The following is an 18,985-nucleotide window of genomic DNA, read 5'->3' on the forward strand; positions in this document are numbered from 1 at the left end:
GTAAAGAGTTCACACATGCCCACATCTCTCTATGAGTATTTTGGGTGTTTTAGGGGTGAAAACTGAATTTCTTTTCCAAGTAGAATCTAGAGGTTTCCATAATGTAGTGTTTGGTTGGCTTCAGGGAACTTAGCTCGTAACTTATTCAGGCCAGGCTTGTTTGTAAGTGGCAATGAAGTCCTTGGGAGACTGTTAATTCTTGTGAATTGTCTCAATTTTAGCTTAGTCTTCAATAAAGTTTTAGCTCCTTGGTAGGTGATCTACCAAAGCATTAAAAAAACAAAACACTCAGTAGGCTGAGTGACATGATTACAAGTTTAACTTCTTTTTTGGAGGAATTTATCATTTTGTGTGCACGTTAGCTGACAGGTAATTTAGGTTTAGGTCTTTGTTATGTTAATTAGCATGTTTGTTCTACTAGTATACTTTATTTTTATTTTCTGTATTTAAACACTTATCTTCTATTTAGATGCCTTTTTCTAAAGCGTAGCACTATTGAATGATGAACTTTCTGTGCATGGAGTGGAATGCTTGAAGGTGCTTTGCCTACCTGGATAGTCATTGAAAAAAAGAAATTATTTGGTTATGCTTTAGTGAATCTTTTCTTGTGTGTATGGATAAGGTAGCAGAATGAGGTTTGTAGGTATCATTCAGCTGTAATGGTCAGGGTGGACCTGCTTTGAAATAATTGAATAGCTTGTGGGTTCGTGGAGCCTACCGTAAAAAGGAGAAGCTAGTATTACTTAAACAGTTGCATCTTGCATGAGTATCCCCAACAGAGTTAACCACTTTGTGGTATTACATCTTGGTCTAATAAATCTAGATGTCATATCCACATAGAAAAATGAATTAAGGCTACAAACCAGTCTGAATTGTATCTTCTTACATCTGCAGTGTTTCACAGAGGCTTTCAGGGACTAAACGATTCATAGCAGGAAAGGTGATACATAAAGGTGAAGTTGTGGAAGAAAAATGGAAGCTAAAATACAATGAAAGAAAGAAGGGACAAGATGCGTAAAACTCTTTCATCCATTGTCTAGCGTTTCAGTACCTGTTAATGGAGTATGGACTGCTGAATATCACTGCAGTAGATATTACTGGTCCAATATTATAATTTATTTTTAAAACTTCTATTACAGCTAAAGCAATAGTGTGCCCCTCTTACACTGGTACACTTTTTACCACAGAATAATAGCGTCTTGATAACCAGGGCTTAGCTATAACCAGAATATTGTTTTTCTCACTGAAGTGCATTCAAATAATTTCCAATTCATTTCTGCCTCACTAGAATAAATAGGATGTCACTGTAGTTTTTACTATTCATGGATTCTGTATAATTTTTATTACATTTATATAGCCGCAGAAATGCCTACGGTGATCATGCAAACAAATTAAGTAATTGGCCTCTTTCATGAGAACTTCATAAAAAATAAAGCCTAGATCTTTACACATGCAATTGCTACTTAGTCCTACGAAAACATTCTATTTTCATAGCTAAAGTACAGGATCACAGCCTGAATTAAATAAATACTATTATGACCATCATTTTCATTCTACTGTGTGATGGTTAGGTGCACCAGAATATAACTGGTCAGGGAGGTATTTTTCTGAATATATCAGTAATGTGCAAAAAATTCTTTACTATAAAAATACTCATCATTAACAAAGGCAGAATTAGGTCAAGAAAGATCATTAAAGAGCAAATCTTCTTCCAGATGTTGATCAGTTATCCAGTGAAGGTGCAGTTTATTGGCTCATGTTTCAGACTTCATGATTTCATATATGTATATCCTTAAAAAAAAAAAACTTCACCATATTTTAAAAAAGATATAACCAATAAAATGCAAATATCTTTTTGCTAAGTGATCAGGCTGGGCTTAAACAGGGGTTCATTTTTGGTCTGTGGAGATCAGAGGAGGGTAATATTGCCTACTGATTTTTAGAATTTGCAAATGCATAGGATTTCTTTCCAATACAACTCAACAGACAAAAGTATAAAAAGATCAGAGGGGTAATATTGCCTACTGATTTTTAGAATTTGCAAATGCATAGGATTTCTTTCCAATACAAAACATTAACATTAATAAGCAGCAAGAGAGCTTTTGAATTCACATTGTTTTAGCAGCAAGCAAATATTTACAAAAATGGAAAATCACTGAGAGATTCATTTCTTTCCACTGATGTCAGTGCTTCGCTCCTACCTCTTTGAGGTGTATGTTGTTCCTACTAAATCATTTTAGTGCCTCTGTGTTGTAATCTCACTTGGTTGGAGAACAGTGTAATAGAAATGCATTGGTAGAATTTGGTATTGTGTAGGAACAACATCACATTGGGATCACTTTGTTTTGTCAGTGATCCGGTTGCAAATGTATAGTAGTTCTGGATAATTCCACAGTAGAAGAGATTTTTCTATCAAAATGAATCTCTCTTAAATACATTGTCAGAATTGTGCATGCTATTTCTCTGCTGGCAGGCCAATCTCACCACATGCAGTAAGACTTAGTGTCTTAATTGCATAAGATGGAATACCTAATGTATATGACTTTCAAAGGGGGGTTTTTTGACTCTTCCCACACCCTGTTAGAGTACTTGCTCTAGTCACATACTGCCTCTCATTGTGTCTCACTGTCCCCGCTATAAAAAGGAAGGTTTAATTATATTGATACCATTTTGTAAAGCACTGAAGACCTATGTTAAATACTACCAATAAAGAAGCCTTATTGTCATTTATTAGTCAGAAGCTTTATCATATTTCTAGAGGGGTGCTTCTCTTCAAGTGTTTCCTCTGAGTCCACTGTCAGTTACTTTCCAATTCCTACTCCTGGACATATCCAAAGTTGAGCATAAAGACATTGAGTTAAAATTTAATTTTTGTGCGTATGTTCCAAAAGACAAAACAGATGCTGCTTTCTAAAATGAAAACTCTGATCTGTCTCGAGATGGGTGGTTTTAAAATAAGAGTCTCCTAAATGCTATCTGATCAGTATTTGCTCGGCATTTTGGAAATGGCAGAAGGAGGGAGGAAGAATTGTAAAAGTCATAAAGACAAATGTTGCCTTTAATTGGGCATTGACACATAGATTATTTTTACAGTTCATTTAAAATAATATAAAAATATTTACTAACCTTGTAAGAGATATCCTGGTAGACTTAATTTTTTTCTGGTTTTGCATTGGGTGCATTGACAGCCAAATATTACAGAACTGTGTCTAATTTAGTGAAACAGAGTGGGAATTTTTTTTGTTGTTTGAAGTGGCTAAGAAATTTTTAAAACCTCTCATGAAGCATGCACAAATGTGTATCCTCTGTTCTTTTAAACATTTAGAAAGACTTCACCATGTACTGAGTAATCCCTGTAGTTGTGTCAGGACAGAAGTCATGAACCTGTCAAAGTCCATGCAGGTTGGATCTCTTGAAGGGTCTTTATTAACAGATGGTTTTTAATTTGGCCTTGGAGAAGGCGGAAGATGGTGCTAAAATAATTACCTACTGCTGAGATCTTTTTCCTCCTTGATTGCTTAGCGAACACCCTTCCCCACTCTTTAAGCTCAGCCTCTATTCAGTGTCTTGTTCTGCAAAATGAGAGTATGTGTATGTGACTTGGGTTAATTAGACTATGTGAAGCTTTGAGTGAATGTTGAGGTATAGAGGTATAGAGTTAGCATCTATCACCTCACAGTAAAACCAGATCAATAAAGAAATCGTGGTGTTTATCATCTGGAAGCTTAGCAGTGGTACTTGTGCAGTAGTGCGTGACTGTGTGAAAGCAGTGAGGACTGGTTTAATTGGAATTTTTGAGCTAAATTCCCTCCCTTAAAACAAAACTAGAAAGCGTTTCTCAACGGCTTCTCAGAGCATGAATTGAGAGCCAGCTGTATTATATTTAGCAAAAACACAATCACCTTGCATTGTTCAGGGTACAAAACATCTGTAGGACCTGCTTTTGTTTTGCAGAACTCAGATGCTGTCAACATCTATACTTTTATTGCAGTAGTAGCAGGAAGAAATTTTTTTCCTTTTAGAAAATCAGCAGTGATGCCAAGTTTCCACAGAGTAAATGCTATACAATACTATTGCTCTTAAACTCCTGCCTTGTAGCCCATCGGCAACAAGACTTATCCATTTTTCCTTTTAGACAGAGAGCTATAACTGCTACTTCATGGTAAATACCGTCTTTTACGCTGAACATACAGAAAGAGAGAAGCCATTGCTTCACCGAGTGCATAAGGCCCCTCCTGAGTATAGAGGTGCTGATGTGAGTGTCAGACTTGCCACAGCTTGTTCTCATTACTATTGTAGTGAGCTGATTTGGTCAATGCTTTTCCCACCTGGAAGATGATAAATACCTTGAATTTATCTTGCGTATTTACAAGGCTCAAAGTTACTGAATTGTCCTCAACAGCTAACTCAGTTATTTGTTAATCCATCTATAGAACAGGAAAAACTCTAATACTGAACAGTTTTGGAAATACTAGGACAACAGCTCCTAGATAAGAATAGTATTTAGCTGTTGAAAATGTTAAATATTAATTTTAACCATTAAAAAACTGCCATGCAATTTTGGCAGAGCAGGAAAAATTCTTCTGGTCTTTGCTGTAAATGAAAGGCCAGCTTAATGTGATATAAAGACATTTTAAAAAATGTGGTTGACTATATTTACAGAGTCTGTTTTGATCTGATTTCAATGTCTGCATCCTTGAGCTTGTGCATACTGGCACTTATGCCTCCAGATACATTTACCACACAAGTAATTTGGATCCATTTCCTGCATACCTCAAGCATGGTGATCACTCTCTTGGCTCAGTCTTCTTAACACACTTTTAAGGCACAGCGGCCTTTGCAAGTGCACGCTTATTGCAAAGGAGACAGATCTGCATCCTTCTGCACTGCTTCCTGAGAATAAGTGGCTGGAGCTGCATAAGAGGATGTGACCAGATTAACTGTAATATTGCTCGCTTCTTTGAAGGGGCATTGTATTGATGGGCAAGAAGAAACTGTAGCAATTAGAAGGGAATCTGTGCTGCAGCCATTCTGCTGCTGGTTTTGTGATCCTGGTTATGCCATGCTTGAAGTTAAAGCAGGGTTTGAGGCATTGCAAGTTGTTGTAGATTGTAATAGAAACTCTGGGAGACAACAAAGCTTCCTTGGGAATGTCAAGCCTTTAGTTAAAAGAAAAAAGACACTGTGAATATTCATATTCTGTACTGGAATTGTTACAGTTATAATTGCGTAAACTTTTTTTCCCCTATGGATTTTCTTTGTCTTTCTCTCTCTGTGCATGTTACCCCATTTTGTCTTGCAAACTCTTCCCTTAGTAAACATTGGTCCCTTTGCCCTCTCTCTTCACTGTCTGTAGGAGTTACCTTCCTTCCAGCTCTTGCTCTATGAAAAAGCTGACTTCTATCATTCCCCACTTCACTGACTTGCTTATCTTTTATTACGTGTCATTTAGAGATACCTATTCTCTTTGGATTATACTCTCTAATTTTTCCCCATCTGTTACTCTTTAACTCCTTAATTGTGTTATTTAATTCAGTAAAACGTTGTAGGATAGAGTTTATGTGTAACATGCTGTACAAATTAAAAGTAATTCTAATGAGACAAATTGCAGTGTCCAGGTTGTGTTAAGTATGTGACCTTTCACAGAGTAGTTCAGCCTGGTTTTAGACTAGTTGTAAAGAAATGTTGGGTTGAACTTTGAAAAAAGGGTTGAAAGTCACTAAACTTTAATGCACAAAACCTCAAGAATTTTTTATTTTATTTTATTTTGGTAAATGCATAGGACTGAAATGTTTTTAACCCAGAAATCCTATTTGGTAAAAGAATGAAAACCAGCTACCAACATGGATTAACTAATTAGCATTTTTCTCAGCTGCACATTCTGTAGCTGGAGTGAAGCTAATGGGCAAAGTATTTATTTCTTAGCATTGGTGGCAGCTGACACTTTCTTAAAATCCACATTCATACCTTTCCATTGCTTGCTTTACAAAGTAAAACTAAACAACATAAACCTTCCAATATTACTGTGTCCGGAAGAGATGATGGGAAACAATTGGTTATTTTGCACTCTCAAGCCCCCTATACAGTTGAATCAACCAGTGTTTGCTTATGGGTTTGTATCAGCTGCTACAAAGACAATTGTGTGTGAACTCTCTTTTCTTATCCCAAGAAGCAATTGAATTGTGGATAAGCTAGAAGGTACTTGAAGGAATCGGGTTAGTTATTCTGGATTTTTCCTTCATTTTAGCTGAACGTTGGTTCCATGTGTTAATGGTTAACTCTGTGAGTTTACTGTTTTATTATCGGATCAACATACAATAACATACTGGGAAAGATACGTTTGGCTGTGAAGCATTTGCTCTTGAAGACTAGTTCTTTAAGTCTTCGCATTAAACTTCTTAGACATCAAAGGCAAGTCTAGTTCTTTATTGGATAACACTGAATGGTGATCTTTCTTTTAGACCATTTGAGCAGGAGAAATAAGAGAGTGGTGTTCAACCACAATAAATACTTCTTAATCAAGCTACTTTTCAGGCAGTTCTTTGTTTAAAAATAAGTCTTTTTAAATTTTAGAATCTGTATGCCAAAAAAGATCTGGAAAATAACTGGTAAATGCTCAAAGGATTTTTTGGTTTTTGAAAAGGGAGACAACCTAAGCATAATGCTATCGGTGTTGATTTTTTGGTTTTCATATAGTACATCTTATTTTCAGTACCACCGTAACTTTGCAAGTTGTATTAAAGTAGCTATTTTAATGTTTTAGATCTGTAGTTCAAGTGAAGACTTATTTTATGAATGCTCATAGGGTCTGTGTTCCAATTAACTGATTTATATTCTGTCACTGGCAAATTAAAAAAAAAAAAAGGGTCTTAATGTATTTTATTGCTATGTTAGACAGTTGAAATTTCACTTAGGAAGCAATAACCAGTGTTAAAGCAGGAAGCTAAAACTCAGCATTGTAGCAAAGACTACAGAGGCACTTAGAAAACATCAGCAGTTTGGGGTGGGTTTTTTTCCTTTCCAATCCTTTTATCAGTAAGGCTCTTGCAATTCACATTTGAAGATCAGGAAAACAACATTAGACTTGCAGTGGGAGTTAATCTGTGTCCAAAGCATTTTAGTTAAATTAAAATAAAAACTAAAAAAGCTATTGCCTTGTGCCAACTCTTGTTTGAGTCTGGGTTAGGCTAACGTGTGGTCTGCTGTGCTGTGAGGGCACGTGAGCCACAGCTGCTGGATTTTATTAGCTCCTGTGTCTCTGATCTATGCAAACTTGAAATCAAAGTTCTTTAATATCTCTGTGGCTCTGTTTCCCCATCTCCAAAATGAGAGTGCTGTTTCCTTAGGGGCGTTCACCGCATGCTGCTGGCTGTGGAAGCTGTTGGTCGAACGTGTCCAGTATTGTTGCCTGCTGTGCTTTTCACCTAGTCGGTTCCTCTGTGATCTGCTGCTGAGGCCTTTTCAAGAGCGTTTCCATCGGACAGGACCCCTGTATGAAGGAGGCAGGGGGACACTTCCAAAAAGAGACTACACTTTATTGAGGCTGTGGCTGGTTGCAGAATCTCTGTGCCATTTGCATTGCTTGAAAGCTGTGTGGCAGGCTGAACTGGATGAAACTTGTCTGTATTTATCAAAATAACAAGAAGAATAATTTAATCCAAAACCATTCATTTAGCTCAACATGTCTATTTTATCAGAATGCAAATGAACGTGTTTCCGTTGTTTTGGGGCTTGCTGCTTTCTGTACAGAGGAACCTTTGTGAAGGAGGGTGCTGCTGACGTACTAGCACATTTTAATTTGTCCTTAGGTCAAGCGTTTTGGTCAGCTCTCTAACATTGTCTATTAGGGTGAGGATTTTTGGAAGTATATGTTTCTCTAAAGCTGGAATTTTTCAGATTTCCTCCTTAGGATCCATCATGCGTCCAGGCATTGGACTTGTCTTCCATTACAGAAATAGATGGCTTGAAACCTCTGTCTAAGAAATTGGAAATGTGTTAGTCATCATCATCTATTTTTCTTCAGATTAGTTGTTTATTTTTTCTTGAATACCACAATTCTTTTTTGTCTGTCTGGTTTTTTTAGGGTTTTGGTTTGGCCTCACATTAGTTTATCTGGTTTTCTGCAGTTACTATTAATAACTAATAATTATTTTACATACTGTCAGTGAGAGCTTCCCATTATGTCTGTTATAAGAAGTAGGGGATGAAAAACTGAAACTTTAAGATAAACTATGTAGACAAGTTGCTTTTTACAGCCTTCTGCTCGCTCAGAGCAAATTTTGTGAAGTGCACGTGCTGAGCCTGGTTGGTGTTTGCTTGCTTAAGAAAGATGTGCAACAAAAGTTTGGCACAGCGTTAGGAAGCAGAGATGAACACTCTTCCTAACTGCTCAAAAAGGGACGATTATAATTGTGAGAAGGCAGTTACGGAAAGTGAAGCATGCAGTTGTGAATTTTCTTCCATGCTGTGTCACTAATGCCCTGCAGGCTGTCAGTTCTTCAGACCACTAGAGATATTTATGAAATCAGTCCACGATCCTGGAAGTTTAGAGAGGCAGTATTGTTAGCTAGAGGAGAGTGCCTAAATGGAAGATGAAATGAATACAATTTACAAGAAGATTGTTGTAGAAAATGGATGAATTTCCTACACTCCCCTGTTTTTGCTTGACTGCAAGTGAGAGCTGAGCATAAAGACAAAGCAGGAAGCAAGAATATAAGTTAGCCCTTTTAGACCACAATAATATTAGAAAAAAATACTTGAAAACCTAATTTATTTTTAAACCGGATTTGAAATAATGCATAATAAAATGCTGGACAAATGCAACTTGAGGTGTTGGTGGGTTTAGTGTGGTTTTATTTGATCACAGAATTCTACTTTGTCAAGCCCTTTTTGTTCTACTTTGTGTGTCTCTTGCTTTCAGGTCTTACTGTTTTTTGCCTTCCTAAGCCATTTTGTCACACTTTTACCATTGGCTGTAGTTCTGCTGTGCCTTGCTGTCACACCAAAGCGAACCCCTGTCATGAAATCGGTCTTCAGCATAAGACTTCCTTCTTATAGGTCTGAAATACACTTTACTTCCGACTCTTCTCTGTTCGGGTTGCCTGATCATTTGTCTGGGTTGAAGGTCTGTCTTTAAAGAACTAATATTTTGTTGCTGGCAAAAGAAAGGGGAGGTGAAGGAAGGGTCATGGTGTGGATCAGTGTTAAACAAATTGTGAAGGTCACAAAGAATTTTAATCTGGCTTGAAAAAGAGACTTGTATCCAGCAGCACATTTTTGTTTGTGCTAGTCTGAATGGACAATTGTGGCTACTTTGAGAATTTGGTGTAGACTGCATGACTGGTATAAATTGAATTAGTCTCATGACAAGGACATAGTCCCCTTTTTTTTCTATCTGCCTGATGGAAAGCAGAAGAAAGCCCTGAGTGACATGTCTTGACCTACAGTGTCACTGTGGGCTTTTGTGCCAGGCTCTGATTTCTGGCCTCTCATTTGATAAAGCCAATTTGGTGGAGACTAGAAAGGAGGCTTGCTGCAACACAAAATGTACTTACAGAAAAGAGTATCTGGTGGTGAGTACACGACTGCCATTCAGTCTTAATAATCATTAGAAAGCCATTTCTTTCTGAAAAAGGGGCAAAGTCTTGGGCTCGTATAGCATAGGGACAAGTCACACCAAATGATGCACTGTGTATCCTGCGCTGTAGTATCACCTTTCTTTGTCCTTTTCTCCAGCCGTCCCTGTGCCTTCCATTTCCTCCATTTGCTTATTTCTTCCATTTTTCTTTCCCACTCTTCTGCCTTCCTTTCATCTTCCTACACTTCTCTCTTCCCCACACTTTGTACCCTGAACCGGAGTGAAATCACTCCCTCTTTTCCATACTGACAGGGCGCCGACAAAGAAACCATTGTGAGTGCTGTTTTTCCTTAGCCTGAAAACATCGCAACTTTCTGATTTTATGTCCATTTCCTTCCCATTCCTGATGCCTTCCTGCCTGCCTCCATTGGCGCTGGTAGGGGGTTGCGAACTTGGAAAATTCCAGTGGAATCTTCCAGTACATCAAAGGAAAAAGCAACTTGAATGTAGGTTGTGTAACAGAAAACTGTAACCTGCAGTGCTCATTGCTCTACCTGCACTCACAATGCAGGTGTAATGATTTAAATTGAAACCTTTTGTAATGTTTTAAGTACTAGAAAGACATTTTGAATTGCTGCTGTTTGGGTTTTTTTTTTTAAACAGGGTTAAAAATTCCGTCATTCCCATTGATATACAATGCAATGGGTTTTTTTTAATGCAGTGGATCAAGATCTTTTCACTGTAAATTTACAAAACTCACAAGAAAATGATTGTCATGTTTTTCCTGAATATTAATTTCAAATAAAGGGCTGTAATCTGAGCAGGGGTAGCCAAGTATTTTTGCAGTCGGTAAACAAACAGGAGCATGGTGAGAAAATTGCATTTACGCTACAGGGTTGCAATTTCAAGGCATAAGATTTAGCTGCAGGTACTCTGACAGCGAATCATGGCATTGTGCCAGCGTCATGACCACATTCGAGTGATGTTTTCTGGAAGTTCTGTCATTTGTATCACGAATTCTGGTGGTTTTCGTTGGAGAGTCTTTTCAGCTCATGCCACAGACCTCTAGAGGAGATAAAGAAAATTGAAAACATCGTGTGGTGTAACAAATCCAGAACATCTACTTTTCCAAGCATGTTTGTGTTCCATTATCTCATGTAGATTTGAGAAATGTGTTCTCTTTGTTAATACAATGTATTTTTTTTTTCTCTTCCCTTATTCAGAGACCTGAGTGAAAACCAGATAAAAGGAATCCCTAGAAAGGCCTTTCGAGGAATCATTGATGTGAAGAACTTGTAAGTGACAACTTCATTAATATTTGTGGTGAAAAACATTCTCCCTGGGTCACATCTGGCTGTTATGATTTGTTTGAGTACCACATGGTTAGCTCTGTGCAACACAAAAGGGAGCTGCGGGCCCTGCTGTGTGCAGCAGGTTATCGTCAGGGGCCTCACGTGCTACTTTAGTCCACATGTACACTGTACAACACACCTGGGGAAGTTTTGAGCAAAGAAAAAAGTGTACTTAAAGGCTTTACCCCTCCCTGCAGTATTGTCCTGCAAAATCCAGTGAAATCACGGTCCAAGCCTTGAAGCAAGATATGCATAGGAAAAGAACTGGTAGAGTTTGGGGGTGAAATTGAAATATTTCACTTAGATTAAATTTTCTGCCCCACCACTTGGGTGGAAGGTAAATATGGCAAAATGTAGCACACGGGCACACTAGTTGAGCACAAATATCAGAAAATGAAAAAATAATGTGGGAAATTAACTGTGCATGCTTTGACAGTTTGTATTGAAAATTAAAATAATTTTTAAAAGCTGTTAAAGAGAGAAAAGCGGGTTTTGCTGTTTGTGCTAATGAAGCTAGTCTGTCCTAGCCATGTTCTATAACATACAGTCTGAAACATGTGTAAATAAAGACTTTTGGCTCTATATTTCCAGAGCTGCTAGAGCCTCTTAGATGTTACGTACCAGAAATGCATTTTTGTGTGCACCCACACGCTAACGCACCACTAGCATCATTAGAGTCAACACAAGGTGAATTGAAAAAGGAAATAAGAGCCAGCAAGTTGGCAGAGAGTCAGGATTTCCTGAGAAAACTTGCAGCCACTCAGAACCATTTCAGAGCCATTAGTATTAGCACTATGTTACCACACCAGTAGCTGAAACCTGATACCCCAATGTGTTAAATATTGTAAGCATAGTGTGTAAATAGTGTGGAATTTTTTGTTTATTTAGTAGAAGAATCAGCTGAAGGAGATCTAAAAAGCACTTTTCTAAGAACAGTCTTGCAACATACCCGTGCTCTGTTTTCATTCTTGCCCCAATGAACAACCTCTTTAGCATCCAGACTATAGAAATTTTTTTTTCTATAGGCAGCATGGAAACTGTTAAGGGCAGTCAACACGAGTCAGAGCATGACCATGTCTGCATCCAAGGGCAAAGCACAGTTCTTGTACTTTCTCTGGTGATGCTGTGTTGCAGGGAATATCACATCACTGGGGTTTGCGATGCAAAGGCAGACATCACAGTACTGCAAAAGACCAAAGCAGGACTTCCCCCAAACTGGAAAACACAGGCGCAACACTGTGAGATGCTCCCTGCTCTCTCTCTCTCTGAGCACTGTGCAAGGTTCCTTTGGAGACTTGGGGACAGACAGAATGTGAAGACTTTTACACGTCATATAACATTTACAGCTGTTTCTGCAGGCATTCAGCATACTAAGCTTGTGTTTCTTCAACGGTTTGTTACTTACTTTGTGTATATTCAACAGTGACTTTAGCTTTTCAGGTGTGAAAGCCTTTTTACCTGAATGTCAGCTTGAGAAAATGCATCTTGAGGAGCCATTTAAACTCATCTAAGCCTCCTCTTCAGCGGAGGAGCATCAGAGGACCTGTGTGAACAGGACTAGTTTTTAAGACACAGGAAAATACTGGAGAACATAGTTTATAGTGGGAAGAAGTTTGTGGATTTTAGACAGAAGCATGGCGCTTTTGTCATGTTAGCATGAACTTTACTTACATTGTGTAATCTAGAGGAACAATAGATGGTGTTTTGTTTCAGAAAATCTAACTTTCCCAGCTATAATTCACTGTTAGTTGTCTAACTTCATTTAAAATAGCAACGTTTGCATTCAGAGTTGATTTCACCTCTGGCAAGCTGTCAGAAAAATCACAGGTGTTCTTTGATTTATGCACCCAATCTCAGTGCAGAAGGAACCAGGGTCTCACCTTTACACGAGCTGATAGCAAGGGATGGCTGGCTGGAGTGCTTAGAGGAACTCTATAAATGTTGGGGTCTAAAGTTTTGACAAAAAATTGTGACTGTCAAGTTAGGCAGTATCTATTATCTTGCTGTAAAAGACACAGTATCAGAAGTGCTTCCCTGTAGCCACTGTTTCTGCCTTTCAGGAATACTGAAGTTACCACAGAATCATAAAATGATTCTGGTTGGAAGTGACCTCTGGAGATCATCTAGTCCAAATTCAGGCTCAGCAGGAGCACAAAGCTTAGTAGTCTAATTAACAGATTTGCTGATGTGAGCCACAAGTACTGATTGTTTAGATAAATAGCAGGAGAAGCAGACTTTTCGCTCAAATCTGTAGTCCTTTTTTCTTGATAAGGAATGGATGAATTGTGTATCCAGGGTGGTTCATTAGATCAGATGACTGTTGCTTGCAGACACAGACTAGTGGTCTATGAGTTGCTGAGAAAAATGTGGCAAAATCTTGAGCCAACTTGCTGCTGGAAATGCATTAAAAGTTCTGCAGCAATAACTGTAAGGGTGTGATGCAAGTTGAACCAAGTTAATATTTAAAGCTCTTAAAGCTTTAAGCAGTAAGCTTAAACATGCCAATTCCCATTCTCAGTCTACATTTGGCAGCCAGATCGCTCCCTTCTGAGTCACAGAAATGACCACGCCAATGAGCGTGAGTGTTCAAGCACCTAGAGGAGGAGAATGAGTCTTTGCCTTTCAGTGCCATTCAGCTGTTCGAACACCTGCACTGCTAATCGCTTGGTGACTCTCTGACATATATGCACTAATGTGATAGCAGCAGGGTTGGCTGCTTCTATGGTTATCACTTTGCAGATTTATTGTACTGTCTCAGAGTTCTTCCACCTTATAAAGCATGTTTTTGAGGGATCTTGGAGACTTTTAGACATAAGAAATAAAGTTACATATCCTCCCGCACTCCCCAACCCTTTCCAATTTATCTTTAAAATTCATATAGGGAAAGGCTGGCATGGAATTGTCTCTGTTTTCATGGCTTGACATTTAACATGGCCTCAAATTCTTCCAGTTTCTACATAAAGTGTCCAAATGTCATGGCAAAAATAATAACTCTGTAGATATTATAGAGACACAGCAAGTGCTAGACCACATGAAAGTCTCCAGATTAACGCTGTCTTTAACAGCAGATTGGAAAGCTTCCCTCAGGAAAAAATGCAGAGAAGTTGATGCAATAGACTAAGCCAGGGCATGAATTCCTTTTGGATACAAGCTCAGAAATATGCAGCGTAAGGGCTTAATATAAATTACAGCGGGTGTCATTTGGAAACCCTATGAGAACTACCCTATCTCAGTGTGGCCGCAGCAGTAAGCAACACAAAGTGTCAGGCTGTGTCCAGTTGGAGCACGCTGGTGTAAAAAACCCAAAATTTCCTGAATTTAAGGGAAGAAGTGCTGCTGCATGTGTTGAGGGATGAGAGTCTTTGGTGATGTCCCTCGAGCAACAGGACTGCAGAACTGGCTTGGTACCAATACGATTTCAGTCATTTGAAAAAACAAATGTTAGGATGATAGGGGGAAAAAAAAAAGTCTTATAGAAAGCAGTGTTTCAGGATATTTTTCACCATGCCTTTTCTTTTGAATGGTAAAAGCTGTCTATCTTTTGTCATTCTCTTAGCAGAGCAGTGAGCCCAGGAAAATAGGCTCACATAAGGGCTGTGCTAAAGAAGAGCATTCGTATGTCAGGGAGGCCAATGTTTTTGCACGAGACAAAGCCAAAGCAGAGGCTGGCAAGATGAGGTTTTAAAACTCCCAAGTGGGGGAAATTTTGTTGTGTGAATTATTTTCATATGAAGTGTTTTCTGCTGTTTGACTATAAAATCAAAGGAAGAATCTGCACACAAAAAATAAGTTAGTAAGTCTATTTCTAATTAAAATATAGAAATAATTATACAGCTTGTAGAAACTTTCATGAACACGTAATGTCCATTACCAATAGTGAACTTATATGGGAATTCAGCATAAACTGACACTTTAAACATATTTTAGAATAGATGTGTAAATGCTACTCAGTGGTCCTAAAAGAGTTGAACAAGCAAGGGCAAGAGAGGGCCAGCTTGCAGTGCGCACCTGTATTCAATTTCTGTTACTTATTACTTAGAGAACAGGAAATGTTTCTTGCAGGAATCTAGCCCCAAGTAAGCACATTTATTTCAAGAATTAAAGTATATGGATATGGGTCTTGTTGAACTTTGGGCTAACTCAGCACTGTCAGCCGTGGCCTTCCATCATAAAAACATATAGAGCCGCTTCTTGGATTTCTGCACGTTTACCCTGCTTGTATCACATCTTAGCATTCAGATGAGTGTTTCTCTGGTGAGGCATTCCTGCAGTTTCTGTTGGATTAGCCTGCCCAGCCCACCTTATTGAGGGCAGCCAGATTCCCAGAATAGGAATATGCAGAGGTTGACTCAAATGAAGATCCTGTAACAGCAGCAGCCGTTCTTTTAAGGTGTTGCTTGTGGTTATTGGCAGTATGCTCCCAGCTCTTCCTCTCGCTGTGCTCTCTTTAGGACTGTGAAGCTGAACATAACCAATTGAGCTGCGTGAGGATTGCAAAGCTTTGGAGGCATGTGATTTTTGGAGGCATGATGATATCGGGGCTTGCTGTGTTGCAGGGATCATTCCCCCATAAGAAATGCACAGGACAGATTTCAAAGAATTACTCTTCCTGGCAAGTTGCTGCCCTGTATCCTCTGCCATCTCTTGACAGAAGTTTATTCCTTTGTTTTGCAGCATTGCAGTAAGGAAAATCAATAGCCCGAGACTTACCAGCAAGCAGAGATCTGTCTGAGACTAAAATGGCAAGACTCTGTTTCCCTAAGCCTTTGCTCGTTTGTCACCCATTCCTATCTTGCACCTTTCAGACTGAAGGAAAAGCTACTTCTGTAAGCAGTGAGAGTGCAAACATACGTCTCGTGTACATACAGAGTGCACAGACTTGGTGTCAGTATCTATGTCAATGCAGGCTCCATGACCCACATCAAGGAGCAGCGCTGGTGGCAGGGCTGGGTGGTAGGAACTGGCCCATGTCCATACTATCCATAGGGCTCAAGCTCTGCTGTGCATGGTTCTCTCCTTCACATCAACATCTCCCAGCCAAGGAAACTAAATGATTTACTGAAAGGAAAACATGAATACGTATGCAGTGTGGATGCGTGAGGAGAATGACAGAGCAGCAGAGCAGAGAGGGAGCCAACCTGACAGTGTAGACACCCCATTTGAACACCACGCAGAGCTAGAGCCACATGAAATTACACAGTTACTGCTTTTTCGGTGAGGAGTTGCTGCCATTTCTTGTTCTTGATTCACTGGAACTCAGTTCTGTGCCTTTTCAGTTTCTGTCTTTTTCCTTTTGTAGGCTTTGACTATAAGATAGAATTTTGCAGCATTGGGATTCAGAAAAACAAAAGCTAACAGGTTCATCTGTCATGATAATACAGGCTCACTGCATTCCTATCTAAATATTTCTCAGCCGCACATAAGATAATAGCTCATATTACTAGACCTGCAAGCTGCTTTCCTTGCATCCTGGGGCCACTTAGGAAATTGTGGGCAATATCCTTCTTTATAGCCCTAAAGGTTCCTTTGGAGGAAGAAATTAAGCATTTACATTTTTTAAAAAAATGCAGAAATGCATCAGCACGTATGTAACATTTAACACTTCTGTAAGTCAGTGCACATCTATTTTCCTAGTGGTTACATTACCTATGCAATGTAAAAAATCAAAGCTGTGCGAGTACTGTAAAATATTTTTGTGACTATTAGTTTCATTTTCTTATTTGTTAAATGGCTTTTCCTGGAAGATACTGTTACTTTTTCTGCATGCATCTACTATTAGCATCGATCCATGTGACTTTTACAAAAATTAAACATCTAGATTGCACATTCAGGTTTTGGAAAAAGCTGAACTTGCTCTTTACATTGAGAGGTATTTTGCATTCACCTACACAAAATATAAAAATGTTCCTGTGTCATTTTTTTTTATCCATCACAACCAGCACTGCAGAGCATATTTGTAATTTTTGCCATTCAGCCATAGAATAGAAATAAACATACCTGTCAAGTTAAAATAAGCCCTAGGAAATAATGATTGATTTGTGTGTAGCCATTTCACTAGCAGAAAGCAAGTGATTGTGAATTATTTGCTGTACATAAATATGCAGTATATCTTAATGAAATGTTACACTAGAAAACTTAACTCCTTTAGTCTGGGTTCTCAAGGGAAGCTATTATCCGGAGCCCTCTGAAATTCCTGGCCTTAGTTTCTTGACATTTGTGTACAGTATTCAGTGTTACTATTGCAGTTTGCAGTAAAATAAAACAAAAGGAGGAAGGTAAACAGTTGGCCAGATTTTCCACTCATTTGGTGTAAAATCTGGAAGAAGTCTACTGAAGTCAGGGGTTGGCCTCAAATAAAAGCAATGAAATGGCTAGAGAAGAATTGATTATCACGTGTTGGCTTGTGTATTTGCTTATGTATCTTTCAATAGACTGAACAATATGTGTCTGTATTTGATGATGTGCATGAAAGGCACAGTGTATTTTAAATATGAATACATGAAAATTTAAAGAAAGGATAAATTTCTATTATGGAACAGATTTCAGGTTGCTTTGATCTCAGCTGGTATTTTTGAGTGTTTTCAGAGCTGGCAAAACAGGTCAGAGGTATTGAAACAGTCAGCTATTTTAAAATACTTGTTAGAGACAAGCCTTTTGCACCCTTTAGGGGGTGAAAAGATCATATTACTTCAACCTTAAAAATTTGTAAATAATTTTCCTCCTCCTTATCCGTAAATTCGCACTGCACTCAATGTATTCCAACAGTGTATTCCTTCCCATCTCCTGTAACTGGTATTCATTGTGATAGTGACCATAATGAATTCAAGAGAGATCTCTGTGGCCATCACATTTGCCTTCCTAGAAATTCCATTGTAATGCAGCATTATTATAATATTAAAATAACACGTTACCAACTTACCACCTTCTATGGAGAAACATCACCTGCAGCATAAGTTAATTGTATGAATCTATTAGTTTGAGCTTTTGCCATCTGTTCTACCCCTTATAATAAATGCAAAAAGCATATATAGCACAGTCAACTCATTAAAAAGATATGATTGATTGAAATGCACGTGCATGTTCCCTACACAATGCAGAATGCATTTAAGGTGAGATATGCAAAACCAACCAAGCAGAGTCTGAGTCTTAGCGGTGGACATTTTGTGATACACTAATGTTTATTTCTTTACATCTTCAGCTGGCCTGGTGCAAAGGGCCAGCATGCCAAGTGACACAGAAGTCGGTTGCTTCGTTGCCTCTTGAGAGTGATGGCCCACCTTTGCAGGGACCGTCTGGCTGCGTATCGCAGTTTTGCTTGAGGAACTGCTGCTGGCTGTACTGCCTGAGGAGTTTGGCACATATCATCCCTTTGCTTTTCTCTCTTCTAGTTTATTCAGTTCTAAATCACTAACCTTTAAAATCTACCTACCCTCATCTTTCTAAATAAACCCTCATCTTTCTAAATAACTTCGCTTGTCTATCTTATAGTAAAAATCAGAGAAAAAAGCAAGAAAACCTAAATGCTGTGCAGCCTGACTTCTGGCAGGCAGGAAGGCGTAGGGAGGAATGGCATTTTTGTTAGCCCCCAGCTGAAATTGCCTTACTGCTCACCCAGTCCGTTTCCATCAGGAACATCATAGCTGCTGCAGCCATAGCCAAGAGTAAACCTGTTAGGAATGTAGAGATTACAAGTTTAATTTTAATTCAGAAACTGCATCCTTTTAATCACAGTTTTTTCTCTGCCTTCAGTGAATAGGCATAGCCTTTTTTCTTGTTGTTTGTGCTGCGGTGAGAAGGTAGGCAATGCGTACACCATCTGTACTTCCTGACGCTATGAAGTGCAGCATCTTGGGCACAAGGGTGCGTGCCCTGTCTATAGGGAAGGCTTCCCCTATATCCTTTCCCTCGCAGAAGAGCCTTGTGCAGGATGGCTGAGGGTGAGCAAAGTGTCTTGAATAAGGAGTTAATTCTGCTTTTTTCTAGAATATGGTACACACAGGCAGTGCTTCTGAATAGCTGTGCTCTCTAACAGTTTATCGTGATTGTCAAGAAATAT

General features: G+C 38.7%; 1 protein-coding gene across 1 annotated transcript in view; it reads left to right on the top strand.

The window, feature by feature from the left end:
* The window catches only part of SLIT3 (slit guidance ligand 3), a 553,189-nt gene that overhangs the window by 280,358 nt on the left and 253,846 nt on the right, over nucleotides 1–18,985 (top strand). The window contains exon 5 of the mRNA XM_009285701.1: nucleotides 10,801–10,872. Coding sequence (XP_009283976.1) covers nucleotides 10,801–10,872 — 72 coding nt within the window. The remainder of the gene's footprint in view (nucleotides 1–10,800; nucleotides 10,873–18,985) is intronic.

Source organism: Aptenodytes forsteri, unplaced genomic scaffold, assembly GCF_000699145.1.
Source record: "Aptenodytes forsteri isolate BGI_AS27 unplaced genomic scaffold, ASM69914v1 Scaffold54, whole genome shotgun sequence".
Lineage (NCBI taxonomy): Eukaryota > Metazoa > Chordata > Aves > Sphenisciformes > Spheniscidae > Aptenodytes > Aptenodytes forsteri.